This window comes from Drosophila elegans, unplaced genomic scaffold (genome assembly GCF_018152505.1).
Source record: "Drosophila elegans isolate 14027-0461.03 unplaced genomic scaffold, ASM1815250v1 contig_814, whole genome shotgun sequence".
Taxonomy (NCBI): Eukaryota; Metazoa; Arthropoda; class Insecta; order Diptera; family Drosophilidae; genus Drosophila; species Drosophila elegans.
Window position 1 is genome coordinate 11824490 of NW_024546167.1, and position 15780 is coordinate 11840269.

The 15780-nt window shown below is 39.3% G+C and overlaps 2 protein-coding genes across 2 annotated transcripts; both read left to right on the forward strand.

The window, feature by feature from the left end:
• The first annotated feature begins 329 nt into the window (after positions 1–329).
• LOC108138805 (macrophage colony-stimulating factor 1 receptor 1) lies at positions 330–15708 on the forward strand. Its single transcript, XM_017261297.2, has 15 exons — positions 330–985; positions 10683–10947; positions 11236–11338; positions 11725–11967; positions 12162–12345; positions 12706–12938; positions 13004–13044; positions 13104–13258; positions 13326–13365; positions 13463–13628; positions 13688–13842; positions 14110–14347; positions 14406–14532; positions 14602–14707; positions 14915–15708. The coding sequence occupies exons 2-15, from the start codon at positions 10720–10722 to the stop codon at positions 15272–15274; spliced, it is 2379 nt and encodes a 792-aa protein (XP_017116786.1). The 5' UTR covers positions 330–985; positions 10683–10719; the 3' UTR covers positions 15275–15708.
• LOC108138808 (facilitated trehalose transporter Tret1) lies at positions 5541–8442 on the forward strand. The gene is made up of 5 exons (XM_017261300.1): positions 5541–5856; positions 6145–6377; positions 6440–6570; positions 7086–7438; positions 7786–8442. The coding sequence occupies exons 1-5, from the start codon at positions 5784–5786 to the stop codon at positions 8403–8405; spliced, it is 1410 nt and encodes a 469-aa protein (XP_017116789.1). The 5' UTR covers positions 5541–5783; the 3' UTR covers positions 8406–8442.
• Positions 15709–15780: the final 72 nt, after the last annotated feature.

Below are 15780 nucleotides of genomic sequence, written 5' to 3' on the forward strand. Positions count from 1 at the left end.
CGCAGTGAAGGAGACTACTCCGACCCTATAAAGTATATATATTCTTGATCAGCATCACTAGGAGAGTCGATCTAGCCATGTCCGTCTGTCCGTCCGTCTGTCCGTCTGTCAGATCTTAAGTTTTTAAGTTTATTAGTGCCACAAAATAATAACATTAAATTAAAAAGTTTCCCATTTATATGACGTTGACTGTGCCATTCACACACATAGTAGAAGCTTTCGGCACCAGAAAAAATCGGCGTGGAGTGAAGCTTTTGCGTAAAAGCTATCAGTAGGTGCAGAAGCAACACTTGGCAGTTAACAATTGTTATCATTCTTCCCCCAACGCTTGTTGCTTCAATGTCTGTCGGCCAACGCGTCGGCTACGTGATTTTTCCCAACTACCGGTAAACACGATTTGATGCTTCGTTCGGCAAAGTTTTAAACAAAAATCCGTTACAAAATTGAACTGAAATTGTGATAAAGTGATGCCTGAAATTAGAAAAATTAATTGAAGAATTGAAAATGCAAATATCAAGTTTTCTAGTTGTGCGCATTTAAAGTGAAGATTATTGCAACGGAAACGGAAAACAAACACAAGCATTTGCAGATGATTTGTGAAAATAAGTTCATGTTGAACGAATATCCAAAAAGTATTAAAGCAAATATTAAGCTAAAAGTAAACGAAAAGTGAAAATATATGAATGAATGTGTAAACGGACTAACGGAAATTTAATTAATTCGCAAATAGTCCGAATAAGTGCTGTGTGTGTTGGGATATCCATATACCTCCTCCCACAATTCCCTGTGCTTTTTGTTATTCTTTAGTCCCCCAAAACTACAAATTCGACGAGTGAATGTTTACTGCACAGGGGTTGAGAAAAACAAATATTTAAAAAAGTCTTGAGTGTAAACAAAAATTTGAAATGGTTGCGTCCGAAGCCATCAGCTGGAAAGTCAACAATCGCAAAAGATACTCGAGTGGAGCCGAGTAAACCGCCAAGTGGTGAGTCCAAAACAAAAGTTTCCAAAACGATACCGTTTCTGGGCTCAAGCCGTCGAAGTTCTCGATTAGATAACGCAGAAGCCCCCATTTTTTGGGAGGGTACACATGCCTTGAGGAATTTCTCGGAACTTCCCTAGTAATTTCTCTTGTTCAGTGCATTATTTTTATCGTTCGTTATTGATGATCGTTTCAATTGCGACACGCACGGCGCAATTGTTATTCCAGTTGACTCCGATCAATCTAGATGGATGGGGCGATGGTTTCTCACCCAGGTAATTGCCAATGCTCACGCCCCCTTTTGGAACATGTGAAAAACATTTTGGCAATGAACCTAACATAAATGGCATTTACCCCCTTCGATTCACGGGGCGTTGGGTTATTTCAATTTTTATTAGATTGTGCTACGGTTATTTTTCCCATTTTTGGCTTCCAATTTTTTTTCGGCTTGGCAGCGGCCACTTTAAGTGATAAGCAAAGTGCCGCCATTTTTACCCAACGTGATTGTGATTGTGCGTCGTATATAGCACTATATATATTCTGTCAGTTTAGTTACTCCACTAATTATTGAACTAAAAATTATCACACTGTTTCAGCATGCTCACACCTGGCATGGAGATCTCTCACCTCTGTTTTTTTATTACAGCTTAAAAGCATGTTATTTATTATTGAGAGCATGGTCAACAAAGGCGAAAACAACAACAACTCCAGCACAGTATCAATATATATACCCTGCACATGATTAAGTAGCCTCATTTAATCTACTTAAACACGCGCCGCAATTGATAAATAATGGCAGGCAAAAAGTCAAACAACCCCATTTCTAGGACCATTGCTCGAGCATGGTACTTAGCTTGGTTTAATTATTTAAATTCTATAAATTTCTCCTTCCAGTTCATTTTTATTGAAATTAAGAGATGATCGTTAGGGTGCTTTGGCCTTCCTCAGGCGCCATCATGAAATCGGAAAAATTTATAATTTGAAAAAGAAAACAAAGGATTTTTATATAAGGAAAATCAAAGGGCAACAATTCTGAAAATAAGTAATATAAACACAAGACGGAACTTTGACTTAACAATTTTGAAGAGCTTATCTATGTTTTTTTGTTATATTTTAATGTTCCGCAGAAAATAATTTATTTTATTATTAATATTTTAAAATTTTTACAAAAACTTTGAATTAACTTAAATGGGGAATTTATGTAATACCTCAAATTTTGATTCTTTTAATTTTTAAGGTAATTCAAATTTGTTCTTTTTCAAATTAATTATATTTTTTTATTTGGCGTAACGTATTTCTTTAAAATCTGTCTACAAATCAAATTTCTATATTTTAGTAAAGGCAAATCGTTCAATAATTAGATGTTTTAAAACAATATTTAAAAAAAATTTATGAAGTTCCAAAAAAGGCACGTAAAATGTTTTAAATTATTTTTATGTGTTGTTTATATACGCAAAAGTAAAATCGAAGCGTGTTCCAAAACAAACGATTCCTGATAAATCAAAAAATCACACAGATGTTTGCCAGACGTCATAACTTATTTTTTCCTCTCCTTTTTTGTTTTGTCCAATTATTTTCTCTTCGGTGTATTTTCAATATGGGTGTATATAATAGCGTTCGTCGTAGTATCTCATAAATTATTTAACGAGTAGTGTTGCCATTGGGCCCAATCATTAAAAGCCTTAAAAGGCTGCCGCATATGGAAAATAGATCCAGGAAAATTAAAACCCAAAGTCTTAGAGTTTTATTTTTGCAGAGTGGGATTCAGCGGTTTAAAACCAAAGTTTAGCGATTAGTAAGTCTCTTTTACATTGCGGTTATACAACAAAAAGCATTATGTTTGGCTTTTTAAGCTGAAAATCAGTTTGTTCTTAGCTAATGGCTTACATTTTTTGACTTAAATTGACCACTATTATTTTAAAATTTCAAAAATAAACCTAATAGACTCTGACCAATTGGTTTACTTTTCAAAGTGTTATTGTATATGGGCATACATATATATATGGACTCAGCCAGATAGATGGCTTGTGCACATTCATTTTTAGTGTAAAGTCCACTTTGAGCACTTATGGTTGTTTCGTTTGTTGGCAGCTTATCATTGAAAGGCTCTGCCGAAAAAGTCAGAGAAAAAACATAAACTAGTTACTCATTACTCTATAAAGACGATTGTTTATTAAGCATTTTTTGAAATAAGCATAAACGCATAATTTATCTTTCACGCATGAAGAATTCACATTTGGCCCTCGGCAACAGAGAAATTATTTAGTTGGGGTTGCGTCGCCTAAAAGCTGTGTGCTCATTTTCCCATCGAAATTCGCAAACCAAAACAAATTGTTCAAGTTGCCGTGAAATGGAAAACAAATTGAACTTATCAATAAATCGAGTGGGGGCGATAACGATTAGAAAAGAGCCCGTACAATGACGCGACCGAATTCGAACCAAACCCAAAGAGCCAAGAGCAGCGAATTTCTACACATATTTCGTATCAAACGTGGGCCACCAGTCTCAGGTAAGGAACAGCAATAAAGATAAGGGCTTAAAGTCGTTGCTCTTGTCAGGTATATATATTTTGTATTTGATACCTCCAAAGCATATGGAAAAAAGAAAACATTTAGTTCCGTATTTGAGATATTTATCAGGATAAATAAAAGCCCTAATAAGTACGGCTTAAATGCAAACCCATAAATAACTATTAATTAATTAAAATTATTATGTCTAATCCTGGCAGAAACCAAACTATATTATATAAGAAATAATTATGTTCACTTCAAAATAACTTGAGAGTTTAAGGGTTTTCAATTTAGTTTGCTGGCCTTAAGTCTGCTGCGCCTGACACTTATCAAAACTTATCAGTTGATTAAAGCACAAGCCATTTAATTTATGAGAAACCCTTGTCTTGGTCTGGCCTTCACCACCTTTGCAGAGCTTTATGTGTCAGGTGGTTGGACAGAATAGAAATCAGGGCACCTACCTCACGCTAAAAGGCTGACACAGCTATCAAGAAGCTTTATTTTAAGCGCATAATATCGGAAAATTCGGTGTCCTCTGCCTCATTACGCTGCTTTTATTGATTGCCATGTTCTTTGGACTTATCACACGATTTTAAACAAAAACTTTCGGCAACCTTCCTTCCATTTCTCTTACAAACCAGATAAGATGGCCTTTGTTTGCCCCCCGAAATGGCTAAAATGCGTCATCTTATTGAGCCTGTCAGAAGTGTGGGGAACATGGTTTCCCTAACTGGATACAAACGAAATGTGTCAGTCATTCTGCCAACTGGAACGTGATATTAAATGACAAAATTATTTATTCAAATACATTTAATGGCTCTCTTTTGACTCGTGAGATAATCGTTATTTGGGTTGAGATTGAATTTTGCTAAGATAAAACTGAATAGTTATGTGAGTACGTGAACTCTGCTGGCCAACATCGGCTATAATCATGACTTGTTGACAAATCAAAGTCCATACTAAATCATCCTGATTTTATCAGGGCAGTAAAATCGAAGCCAGTCATTTGATTCTTATCTATTCAAAAGCCTATATACTAAATGTGACAACTGGCATTTTTTTCTCTGTATCTTTTAAAAATCGTGCGTAAATGCAAACTTTTGCAGCTTGTTAATAATTATATAGTCTATAGTTGTTGACAAACCAAAGCAAAATGAATCATTATCATTATCTAGTTCAATAAAATATCCAACCAAATATTTTGATTGTTATCTGTACAAAGGACAATAAACTAAAAACGTGTTTATCTTAGTGCCCCTCTATAAAATATACTACATATGTGGGAAAAACACAACAAAACATTAACTTTGGACCCCGAAAGTCTGATTAAATGTCGAAATTTCTCATTAAAAGTTTTGTGTTGTGAGGAGAAAAGTTTTATCAATTACCCATAGGTGTATGTGCTGTCTCTTTGTCTCTATTCATCATCCTTTTATTTATTTATTTACAAATGTAAGTGTAATTTTCATGGCTGTTATTTTTCGGTAATCTAATGCTGCTCTTCCGGAATTGTGATGATTTGCCTCCTGAAACTGTTTGTGTTTGCTCAAGAAAAGTGCCACCACGTGTGTGTTTTACAGTGTCGCTCGAAAGTGTTTGCTCATCGTAATAGTGTGTCTCTAATTTACATTAGCGGACGCCTTAAAAGCGCGCGTGCTATTATTTAAACAGCGCAAATGGTGTTTGAAGTGCAATTAAATAAACCTAGGTCAGGGAAGAACATAACTTCAACCGAGAAGAGTCGCCGACGTCACAACTGAACCGAAACCTGAACACCTATTTCCCTTTGCCAGCGAGTCGTGAACTTGGGATACACAAGTCTAAGATATCCGGAAGATTTACTACATTTGGTGTTTGTCCGGCATTACGGAGCAACAGCTCTGGGCACCGCCCACCCAGACATTCAGACAATCGCCGTGATATATTCCCTAATCTGAAGCTGTCTTCGGGAGTCACAAACTGCGTAATCGTTCGCTGTTTCTTAGATGAAATAGTAGATGTTTACCCACAGATTTAGATACGAATTCTGTATAAATGGGGCTTCGCAGTCTATTTCACAAGCCATTTTCGTACAAGAGTCACTCTGTTCGGGTTAACGCGAAAATCCTCAAGGACACGGAGCATGGAAAAAGGACACCAGAGCAGGAAGTTTTCACGCACGAGCTTTATGGCAAACTAGGATCTCTGCTCCCAATAGAGGCTCTCCAACTGTGATATACGAGATTCAAGTATCCAATACACTTAGTTAGTTCAAATTAAAGGATTCTCCCGGACTCCCGGACGAGTGCAAGATGTTCCTCAACATATTCCAATCGGGCATCTTTCAGAGGCAGTATCGCCGCCAACTTTTGGTCTCTTTGAGTGGTATGTTAATGAAGATAAGACGGATTTACAGCTCAACTGGTGGCGAATGGAAAGTTTCGGCTCTTTGCATCCATGTCAAGTTTTGTGGACAAAGAACTTGGTCGGGCTTAAGTGGGATTCAGGGGAGGACATGGACATGACATGGCAGCCCACCCAAAAAACTTGACACAAATTTGATGACTGAAAATTCAATTTCACGCGTGCCTATGCAAATGAGCTACTTGAGCTGTTGATTCCCGCCTTTTGGGAGCTAGCTGATGTCATTCGTTGATCTATGTGTTCTTATAGCCACGCTGATAACGTTCTGCCACGGCATCGCTTTGGGTTGGCTCTCGCCCATGCTGCCCCAGTTGCTGTCGCCCGCGGACACGCCCTTGACCTTCTCCATCGACGTGCACGAGGCCTCCTGGCTGGGTGCCGTCATCAGCATTGGCGGGATTACTGGAAATTTCTCCTTTTCCTACCTAATGAATCGCTTCGGCCGGAAAGTGTCGATTTATGCCCTGGCCGTGCCCCACACGGTGAGTCTCCGCGCAGTTCTCTATGTCAGGGGCTTTGTGTGATGTCCCTTTGCGATCCGCAGTGCATTTGGTTCCTGTTCTACTTCGCCCAGAGCATCGAGTGGTTGTATGTGGCCCGGGTGTGTGCCGGTCTAACTGGCGGTGGCATGTTCGTGGTACTACCAATTTTCATCGGTGAAATTGCTGACAACAGGTGAGTGCGCAAAAAAACAAACCGCCGCATTTCATTGTGAGCTACATGAGTTTGCCATCGAACAGCCATCACAAAATGTACTTTAAAAATATTTTAAATTCATTTTGCCATTTGATTTACAAATTTTTTTTTTTTATTTAAATAAATATAATAAAATCGAATCCACTTTGGCTTTCCATAGAAAGTCATCACAAATATGTAAAGGTTGCTGGTTAAAGCTGCATCGAAATCCATAAAATGAAATTCAATTCAAATGGCAAATTAAAAAAAAATATTTTCTAATGAAAATATGTTGACCAATAAAATCAATTGTACATCAGCTTTTTTGTGCTCTATAAAGAAAAACTGTGCAGAAAAAAAACAGCACGAAACGCTGTGCAAAATACGATTTACAGAGTTCCCTGCTAACGTTTGCGAAAATTTAATTGGAAACCTGTGGCAACCAATAGAAAGGAAGAATTGGATATGAATGGGCCAAATTGATTTCAACACCAATGCTAATTTCCATCCGACAGCATTCGTGGTCGCCTGTGCTCCTTCTTCACCCTCACCATGAACACGGGTATAATGGTTGGCTTTGTGGTGTCCTCGCACATCGCCTACCACGTGATACCCTGTGCCGTGGTGGGTCTGCCCGTCCTCTACGTGTTCCTGGCCACTCGGTATCCCGAGCCACCGCAGCAGTTGATTAGGTGGCAGCGCGAGGAGGAGGCTGAGCGATCTTTGAGGTTCTATCGCCGTTGCGATGGCCCCAATGTGTCCAAGGAGGAGGAGCGGGCTTATCAGAAGCAGTTCGACGAGATGCGACTGGCCATCCGGCAGCAGAACAAGGATTCCGACGACCAGGCCCTCTCCATTTCGGATTTCCGTAAGAGAATTTGACTTGGCCATGATTTTTTCATAATTTCTGAAATAACGACCTAAACATTTATCTTTAAAGATGAGCCAACCATATATATTTATACAGAGCAAAGCTTTAATGTGCTACGTTTTTCGTGCAAAAAGAGAGTAAAAATATTTTAAAAACTAAACTGTTTGTTCACCTTTAGCATTTGCGAAATTTTCTGTTTAGGAAAAAATTGTATAAATACTACCTAGTTTAATTTTTAAGGTCATTTTTCCTTAGTGTATTTGGTAGAGGCAGCTTTATGGCTATGTTTAGGTCATTATTATTGGTCTTTTTTTGCTTACCTTAATTAATTCACATTTTTGCAGTTACCAAACGCTCCTTGAAGGCCCTGGCCACGGGTTTGGTCCTGATGATAGCCAACATATTTACGGGCACCTTCGCCTTCAACAACTACATGTCCAATATCTTCGATGCGGTGCACACCCAACTGGATCCCAACACGAACACGATTATTATCGGAGCAGTCCAGATTTTGGGTACATTGGCCAGCATCTATTTGGTGGATCGCTATGGCCGTCGGATCCTGTTGATTGTGTCGTGTGCTGGCAGTGGAATCGGCACATCCGCCTTTGGATTGTACGCCTTCTATGTGGAGGAGGAGAAGGTGGATCTGTCGGCCTACTCCGCCTGGCTGCCCGTCACCCTGATGGCCTTCATCATATTCATAGCCAATGTGGGCGTCATTTCGGTGACGATGGTGGTTCTGGTGGAGATCCTGCCGCACAAGATCCGGGCGGTGGCCACCAGCTTCTGTCTGGGCTGCCTCAGCTTCTTCGCCTTCACCTCGCTGAAGACCTTCCCGCTGATGATGTTCCACCTGGGTCTGGCGGCCACCATGTGGTTCTGTGGCGCCGTCAGCGCCATCTGCCTCTTCTACGTGGTGGTCTGCCTGGAGGAGACCAAGGGTCGCTCTATTTATGACTAAACCCCCTTGCGAATAAAGTACAGACTAACAATTATTAGTGGTCGTGGCTTTTCTACTATACTATACTATTAAACCAAAACAAAGCTGGAAACCAAATCCGCGGGAGGAGCCACCAATAAAAAAAAAAGCGGAGCAGACAGAGCTTGATTTATGACCCGACTACTGGCTTCTCTGCGACAACACACCTGCCATCAGCTAATGTCGTGCAGGCAATTAGCCATGTTGGCTTTGTTCTTGTTTAGAAGCCCCACAGCGTTATCCCCACACGCAAAGGACCAGTAAGGAAGTTAGCAAGTGATATGAAAAAGAAAACCCACAAACGGAAAATGTGTTGTGCAAAAAAATAGGAAAGACTACAAATGAAATGGAAAATATACCACAACTTACAAAGGATTTTCCGTAAAGTTTTAATTGCTTCTAAATAGTAATGGAGCTGGAATTAGTTTGCTTTAGATTCAACCTATTTTTGTGTTAACCTACTTTTTTCAGTAGAAAATGTAATACACGTTTTTAGCCAAGTTATTTTTAAGACCCCTAATCCTACTTGTGCATCAGCCACTACCCATTTACCTGCATTCCGAGAATTCCTTAAGCCTTTGAGCTGGAATTCCCGTAATTTAGCAAAACTATTTAATTCAATTGGGCAAAACAGTTTAAGTGCTTCAAACAGAAGCTAAAAGCCAAATAGTGAATTTTATTACCCTGTTATCCTCTTGCCGAAGTTTTTGGAATTCAATCATGGTGTAATAAGATAATCCGCCAATTAGGACAAGTGAACTAAACAGTTTTTTAGGTTTTAATCTGGGAATAATAAATAATGAAAATATTCGTAGTATTTAGCTTATGGAAATATTAATTAAAAATAGTTTGGAACAGAAAAAATAATATACAACATTTCGCAGTTCTCACTGTGACTGGGGTACAATAAATTAGTACTCTCCATAAATGTGTTCTTCTATGTGATTTCTCGTTTTACAACATTTTACACAAAATTATATATGAGTGAACACTGTGTGTTCAGTTAAATACGCAAATGAGTTCCTTGAAAGTTAAGCAATTTGCAAAACTGCAAATGCAGCTTTTAAGGAAACTGCAAAAGCAGCAAGCGAAATGAATACAACGCAAGAGGAATGTTTTTGCATTCCAATATCCTTTTTGGCGTAAAAATCACATTCACAGAAAGTTAAGCATAATTTTCAGCCCTTTGATTGCGTTCATGCTGACCTTTAATATGTACAATCAAGCAAATTACACAACCTTTTTGTAGACCAAATAAAACCAATTGGACAATTGCATCTGGCTATCTTGACAAATAAGCACACATGTGTATTACAACGGCAAAATTTGCGATAATAATAACTAGATGGAAGACAGCACACTTGCAGTGCAATCTTGTGAAAAGGTTTCACTTGGTTTTCGACGTTCGGCAAACAACTGATTTTAAGTGCAAACTACTTATGGTACTACTTTTCTTTGCAAAGTTTTTATTCTTTTCTAGCTAAATGCGGCAAACGTCTCGACATTAAGGGTACACAATTATGTTGTTCTCCCGATTTGGGAGGAAACCCTTAAAATAACTAGTTTGGCTTCGCATTGTCGGTCGAATCAACATAAGCACTTCAGTGTGAGCGAATGGGGAGGCTAACGAGCGGCTTGATTTCAATTTGGCCAAAAACATCTAATTAATTCCACAATTTTCAACTCGTGTCCAACATTTCACCACCTGTGGGCATATGCCATTGGTGTTTACAGTCGTATTAAGTGACATAATTTGAGTATACATTTTGGGTGCGAACGCAAATTACAAGCGACAGCAACTTTGTGACATTGTTTCCTACATCCTATTAACCATCATAAATGGATTAATTGAAGCGAAATCATATATTCTTCTTTGTATTTGTATACAAATAATAATATAAACAATAATAATATATTATTTCCGGTTGAATTGAAATAAAATATGATGTTTTCATTCACCACACGTTTATATAAATATTTTATTCATATACCTATTTCTATGTTTATTATATCCTGGTATTTTGATTCATTGATTGATTTTCATTCAATTTGGTCAAAACTAAAAACACTTCCACATTCTTAGTCTCCCTGATAGGTAAATTTAAGTAAACGAGAAATTAAATTAATAGCAGGTTTCACTGGAAATCTACTATTCCTATTATGTAAATATTAGTGATACAATTTACTTATTGTCATTAGACAGATTGTAAATAAAAATTAAATTAAAAACAAAATAAATGACATTTCTGTTCCTTTCAGTAAACTTTGCCAATTATGTTGAAACCCACCGATCAGCATGCATCACTCCAACACCATTGCGCATAGGATAGTGTTGTTTTTCCTCCTGGTGGGGGCATCTCAGGCCCTGGGTTCTGATTCTGATTCTGGGGAAATCAGCACGACATCCAGCAATCCAACAATGTTGCCACTGACGCTAGGGAATATGCAAATGGAAGTGCATCGCTATGTAACCGGTTTACCCGAATCGAAAACTCCGGACTCGCTTACTAGGATACGATTAAACGTGAGTTTATTTCAATAATTCTTGTGCTTTGGATTATTAAGCATGTTTTCAAGAGGGAGACTAATCCGCTTACATACCTTTAACATGTCTTATTTAGGCAATGCAATAAAGATTAATCTCGAATTAATTGTGTACATTTAAAGGTCGCAAAAAACAGCCATTACGAAAATATCTTTATTTAAATATAACAACAAATTGAAATTTTGTTATCTGCAAGGGTATACCTATACACTTAGACTTTCCGAAGTTTGCTTCCCTTCCTGTTTTTATATAATTTGCATTTTCCAGCCCACTCCAGATGGCGAAATCACAGAGCTTAGCACCAACGTAACGCTCTACATGCAAAAGATCCCACGCCTACAGGTGCGATGGCAGGACAACCTGCCGGAAGGTGAGTTATGTTGTTTTTTCAGATTAATATTATGACTACATAACAAAAAAAATTTAACAAATAATTTTTATCAAAATGGTATGTTTTTAATTTTCCTTTTTAAAATTAATTATTTAACCTTTTAAAACGGGTTACAGCTCAATTTTCTTAGTGAAGTTATTTTAAGATGCAATTTTCATATAATGTTTAACATTAATAATAAAATCTTGATTTTCTCTGATGTTATTTTGGTATAATTTGGTATAAAATTAATAAACAATAATTAACTTTGAATTTAAACAAAGTAGATTGAATTCTTTTAAGGGAAGTGTAGGTTTGATTCGTGTAAAAGAGGCCATTTTGTGAGATTTGGGATACTATGCATTCGTTAAACACGTTAATTGCAGGCACATCCTACAATGTCCTCGTGAGTGCCGTGAACAACAGCCGGTGTCCGGATGCGCCGTGCAGTGAGTACGGCATCAAACAGAAGAAGGCCAGTCCGGAGCCGCACCTCGTCCTCCTGCCAGTCAATCCCAGCCTGAATGTGGAGTCCGTGGACTGCAACTACATGTTCGGCTGCCAGTACCAGGTCATTGTGGAGACCTCCAACGCGATGGTCAGGCGCTCCGCCCGCGTCTTTGTGCCACGTGAGTACCGCGAAAGCAACGCTTAGTTACATATTAACTTTAGATGTTCGCTTCAATAGCACACTTATAAATGAATATAGTTTTGATTAAATGAGTTTATGCCACCTTATGCGCATTGCTTTTGAATTTCTTTTTTTTTTTTTTGTTTGGTGTTATATTTACGCAAAGTATTCTACATTATTTAATCCCAAAAGAGTGCCTGGAGGGCAAATGCTCCTGCCAATTGGCACCCACGCCGCCAAAGGTGCTGCCCGTGGCCAAAATGCTCAGCAACGATACAATCAGCATCAATCTCTCGATTCTGGCCAGTGAGCAATTTCGCAAGGAGCAGGAATCCCATTTGCACGAGACGTTGATGGCCTACAAAATGCAATTGAAGTGAGTACTGGCAGTGGAATTCCTTAATGAGAAATTACAGAAGCTATCACGCAAAAGGACTAATTAAAAGGAGCAATTATATTTGAACCATCAGCATTGCAACTGTGAAATAATGTGCACGTTGTTTTCCCATTATTAAAGACCACACACAGTGCGGTTACGCAATGGAATTTTGACTTTAAAGTATCTTAAGTGAATATCATAGTTTTTCCGTTAAAAAATGTAAAAATATATGAAATGTAATTGGCAACCAAACATATGAGAAATTCATGCCAAGTCAACAAAAGCATTCCCAGAATCCCGAAATAATAAAAGCTGCGCTCTTTGTTTAAAATTTCTATGGAACCCTGCCAATTGCAGGATCAACGAGGAGACCAACCCCTCGCTTCCCTGGGGCGGAGTTTTGAAGCACCTGCTGACCCGAGTCCACGAACTCAGCGAGCTGAACTTTCGGCCAACGGCCAAGGGATTTGAGGGCATCATGAAGCTGCCACTGGGAACGCAGCTCAAGGAGAAGACCTCCCTCAGCCTGCAGGTCGTCATCGTTGATCCTTCTGGATGCGAGGGACCACGCAGTGTCATTAAGGTGCCAGGTGAGTAAATCTCACTTCTCCGCGAATCCCCTTTAATCAACATTTAAATATTTGATTGCGAAAAGTGCCCGCCAATGCAGTTCTGCTTACCGAAGGCGACAGTGTGGTAAGCTGTTATTTCGATTTCCTTAAAATCCTGCACGTTCTTAATTGTTTTCCGCGCAGAGCAACTCTATAATCGTCATGAGCGGCATGCTGATTGCCATTATCCTGGCCGGACTAATTATGCTGCTGCTGCGACGCCGAAGGGCCAGGACAACAGCCAAGCTGCGAAAGCAGGAGCAGATCTACATCCAGACCTTTGCCACCTCGGCCATCGAGTGAGTTGTGTTTGTCAGCCTTAAGATTGGAAAGTTCCTTATCCCGCGATGTTCTTTCCTCTTTCAGGATGGAGGACAATGTGAACTATGTGGACAAGTATGTGGAGGTGGGTCAGCCTTCAAATACAGTTAAACACACATTTAAATAAATCAATTTCGTATTTCGAATTTCATTTACATAAATACTCTTTAATTTGCATCCAGAAATCGCAGGTCCTGGGACTGGCAGACATATTCGAGGTCCCGCACTCGGCCATCCAAATCGGGCGAATGTTGGGCGAGGGTGCCTTTGGTCAGGTGCACGAGGCCACCGCCATCAATTTGCGCCGGATGAGGGGCACCACCATTGTGGCAGTGAAGCAGCTGAAACGTGAGTGCATTGTTGCAATTGGCAAAACGTCGGAACTTTTGAACTTCCTTTGTCTTTAGCCAATCCCAAGGCGGATGAGGTGGCCGAGTTTCTGGCCGAAATCGAGATGCTCAAGGGTGTGGGCACCCACAACAATGTCGTCTGTTTCCTGGGCTGCTGCACCATCAAGCCACCATACCTGATGATCATGGAATACGTTGGCAAAGGCAACTTGGTAACTATTAATATTTCCCTATGTCCTTAGATTTTCAATCAAACATCTTATTTGATTTTGGAAGGTATAAGTTTTAGTATAAGTATAAGTATAATCAGCCAGATATGCCTCAATTGGTTTGTTTTCCCCAACTGGTACCTTTACTTATGTTTATTTATTTCAAAATAAATATAAATAACCATAAGGTTAATTAAGTTGCTTAAGAAAACATAAAGCACAATTTTGGTAGAGTCAATTGCAAACGTATTTTCTTTGCTTTGCGTGTAGCTTACCTATTTGCGTGCGGTGCGACAGGAGGCTGGCAAATTGAAGCATCGCAATGCCAACTATACATCCTGCAGACCAATTTCGCCCAGGGCAAATGGCTCCTCGTCACCGAAAGCACATGCACAGAGCGTGAACTACATCGAATTGAAGGCATCCAGCCAGACAATTGAGGTGCCACCGGAAAACTCCAACGCAACTACATATTGCCCCCGGCAACCACCTCCATCGTTTGCCGAAAGTATGCAGTTTGTTAAACTACATTTCGGGAAAATTCTCAATCTATTCATCATTTTTAGCCACTTACACGATTGTGGAGGATAAGGAGCACTTTGAGTACATTCTGGACAACAAGGAGCTACATAATTTTGCACTGCAAATTGCAAATGGTATGCGGTTCCTCGAAGAGCAGGAAATAACGCACCGGTATGCATAATTTAAATACACTTTTTACTATCCAAAGGAGAAAATGGGTTTTCTTTTATTTCTTTGTAGCGATCTGGCTGCTCGAAATGTCTTGATTGACAGCAATAAATCCCTGAAAATATCCGATTTCGGTCTTTCAAGGCATGGGATTTATACGAATACAAGGACACGAAAGGTGAGTTATAAAAATTTAAATATATATGGTATACATATATGTACCTTTCATATGGGACATCATAATTCTGGTTAACTTTTCTACAAGTTCGTTCCATTAAATGCAAATAGATGGTTGCAATCCACAACTTTTTTTTTATAGATCACTCTTAGATGAATTAGTTAAGCTATTATTGCAGTCATAACAATTGTATGTCCTTTCCCATAGCTCCCCCTCCGATGGCTGTCCATCGAGGCCATTCGCGACAATGTGTACTCCAGTAAGAGCGATATCTGGGCGTACGGAGTGGTGCTCTGGGAGATTGGCACCCTGGGCGCCTCGCCATATCCCACGATCAGCAACAGCGAGCTGATCCCCTACTTGATGGCGGGTAACCGGCTGGAGAGGCCGGAGATCTGCACGCCGCAGGTGTACACCATCATGCTGCAGTGCTGGCTGGAGGAGCCCGAGGAGAGGCCCACCTTCGACGCGCTGTACAGGGTGCTCAGTCCAAAGACCACCTACGTGGACATCAACAGTCTGAGTGATGACTACGTCTTTCCGCCAATCAACGAACATAGGGATTAAGCTAACGCGTTACTTCTATTGTAGACCTCCTCCAGCGTTAATTGTTATCAGTGTAATGTAGTAGTCTTAAATCGATATTTGTTACAATCGTTTACGTTTTAAATGTCCTTATTCGATAATTGCTATAAGTGTATCATAGTATTCGACCATCCCAACTGTACAAATATCTCCGTCTGTGTGTGCATAATGCAGATTTCAAAATGTGCCGGAACAAAGTTTTGATATAAGAGCAAGTTACGTGTATGGCTAGTTAGTAAACATTAGAGATTCGGCTTAGATTCACACAAACTTCTTAGTTTTTCGCTTGTTAAACTCTGTGTGTTAAGGTAATTAAGACCATTAAACAGACCTCATGGTCTGCTGTATACGAACGTAATTTTGATGTGCTGTGAGTTTTTAACAAATTTAAATATAATAAAACTAATTGTATTTCACATTTTATTGTTAGTCTTTACTTGGCGTTCATGCGTTCCATCAAAGTATTAATAAAGTTGAAAAAACATTAA

Coding starts and splice junctions, on each gene's coding strand:
- LOC108138808 (XM_017261300.1), top strand. CDS start 5,784: ATGTTCCTCAACATATTCCAATCGGGCATCTTTCAGAGGCAGTATCGC. Junction 6,571..7,085: donor GGTGAAATTGCTGACAACAG/GTGAGTGCGCAA, acceptor TCCATCCGACAG/CATTCGTGGTCGCCTGTGCT. Junction 7,439..7,785: donor CCTCTCCATTTCGGATTTCC/GTAAGAGAATTT, acceptor ACATTTTTGCAG/TTACCAAACGCTCCTTGAAG.
- LOC108138805 (XM_017261297.2), top strand. CDS start 10,720: ATGCATCACTCCAACACCATTGCGCATAGGATAGTGTTGTTTTTCCTC. Junction 11,339..11,724: donor GCAGGACAACCTGCCGGAAG/GTGAGTTATGTT, acceptor CGTTAATTGCAG/GCACATCCTACAATGTCCTC. Junction 14,708..14,914: donor CGAATACAAGGACACGAAAG/GTGAGTTATAAA, acceptor CCTTTCCCATAG/CTCCCCCTCCGATGGCTGTC.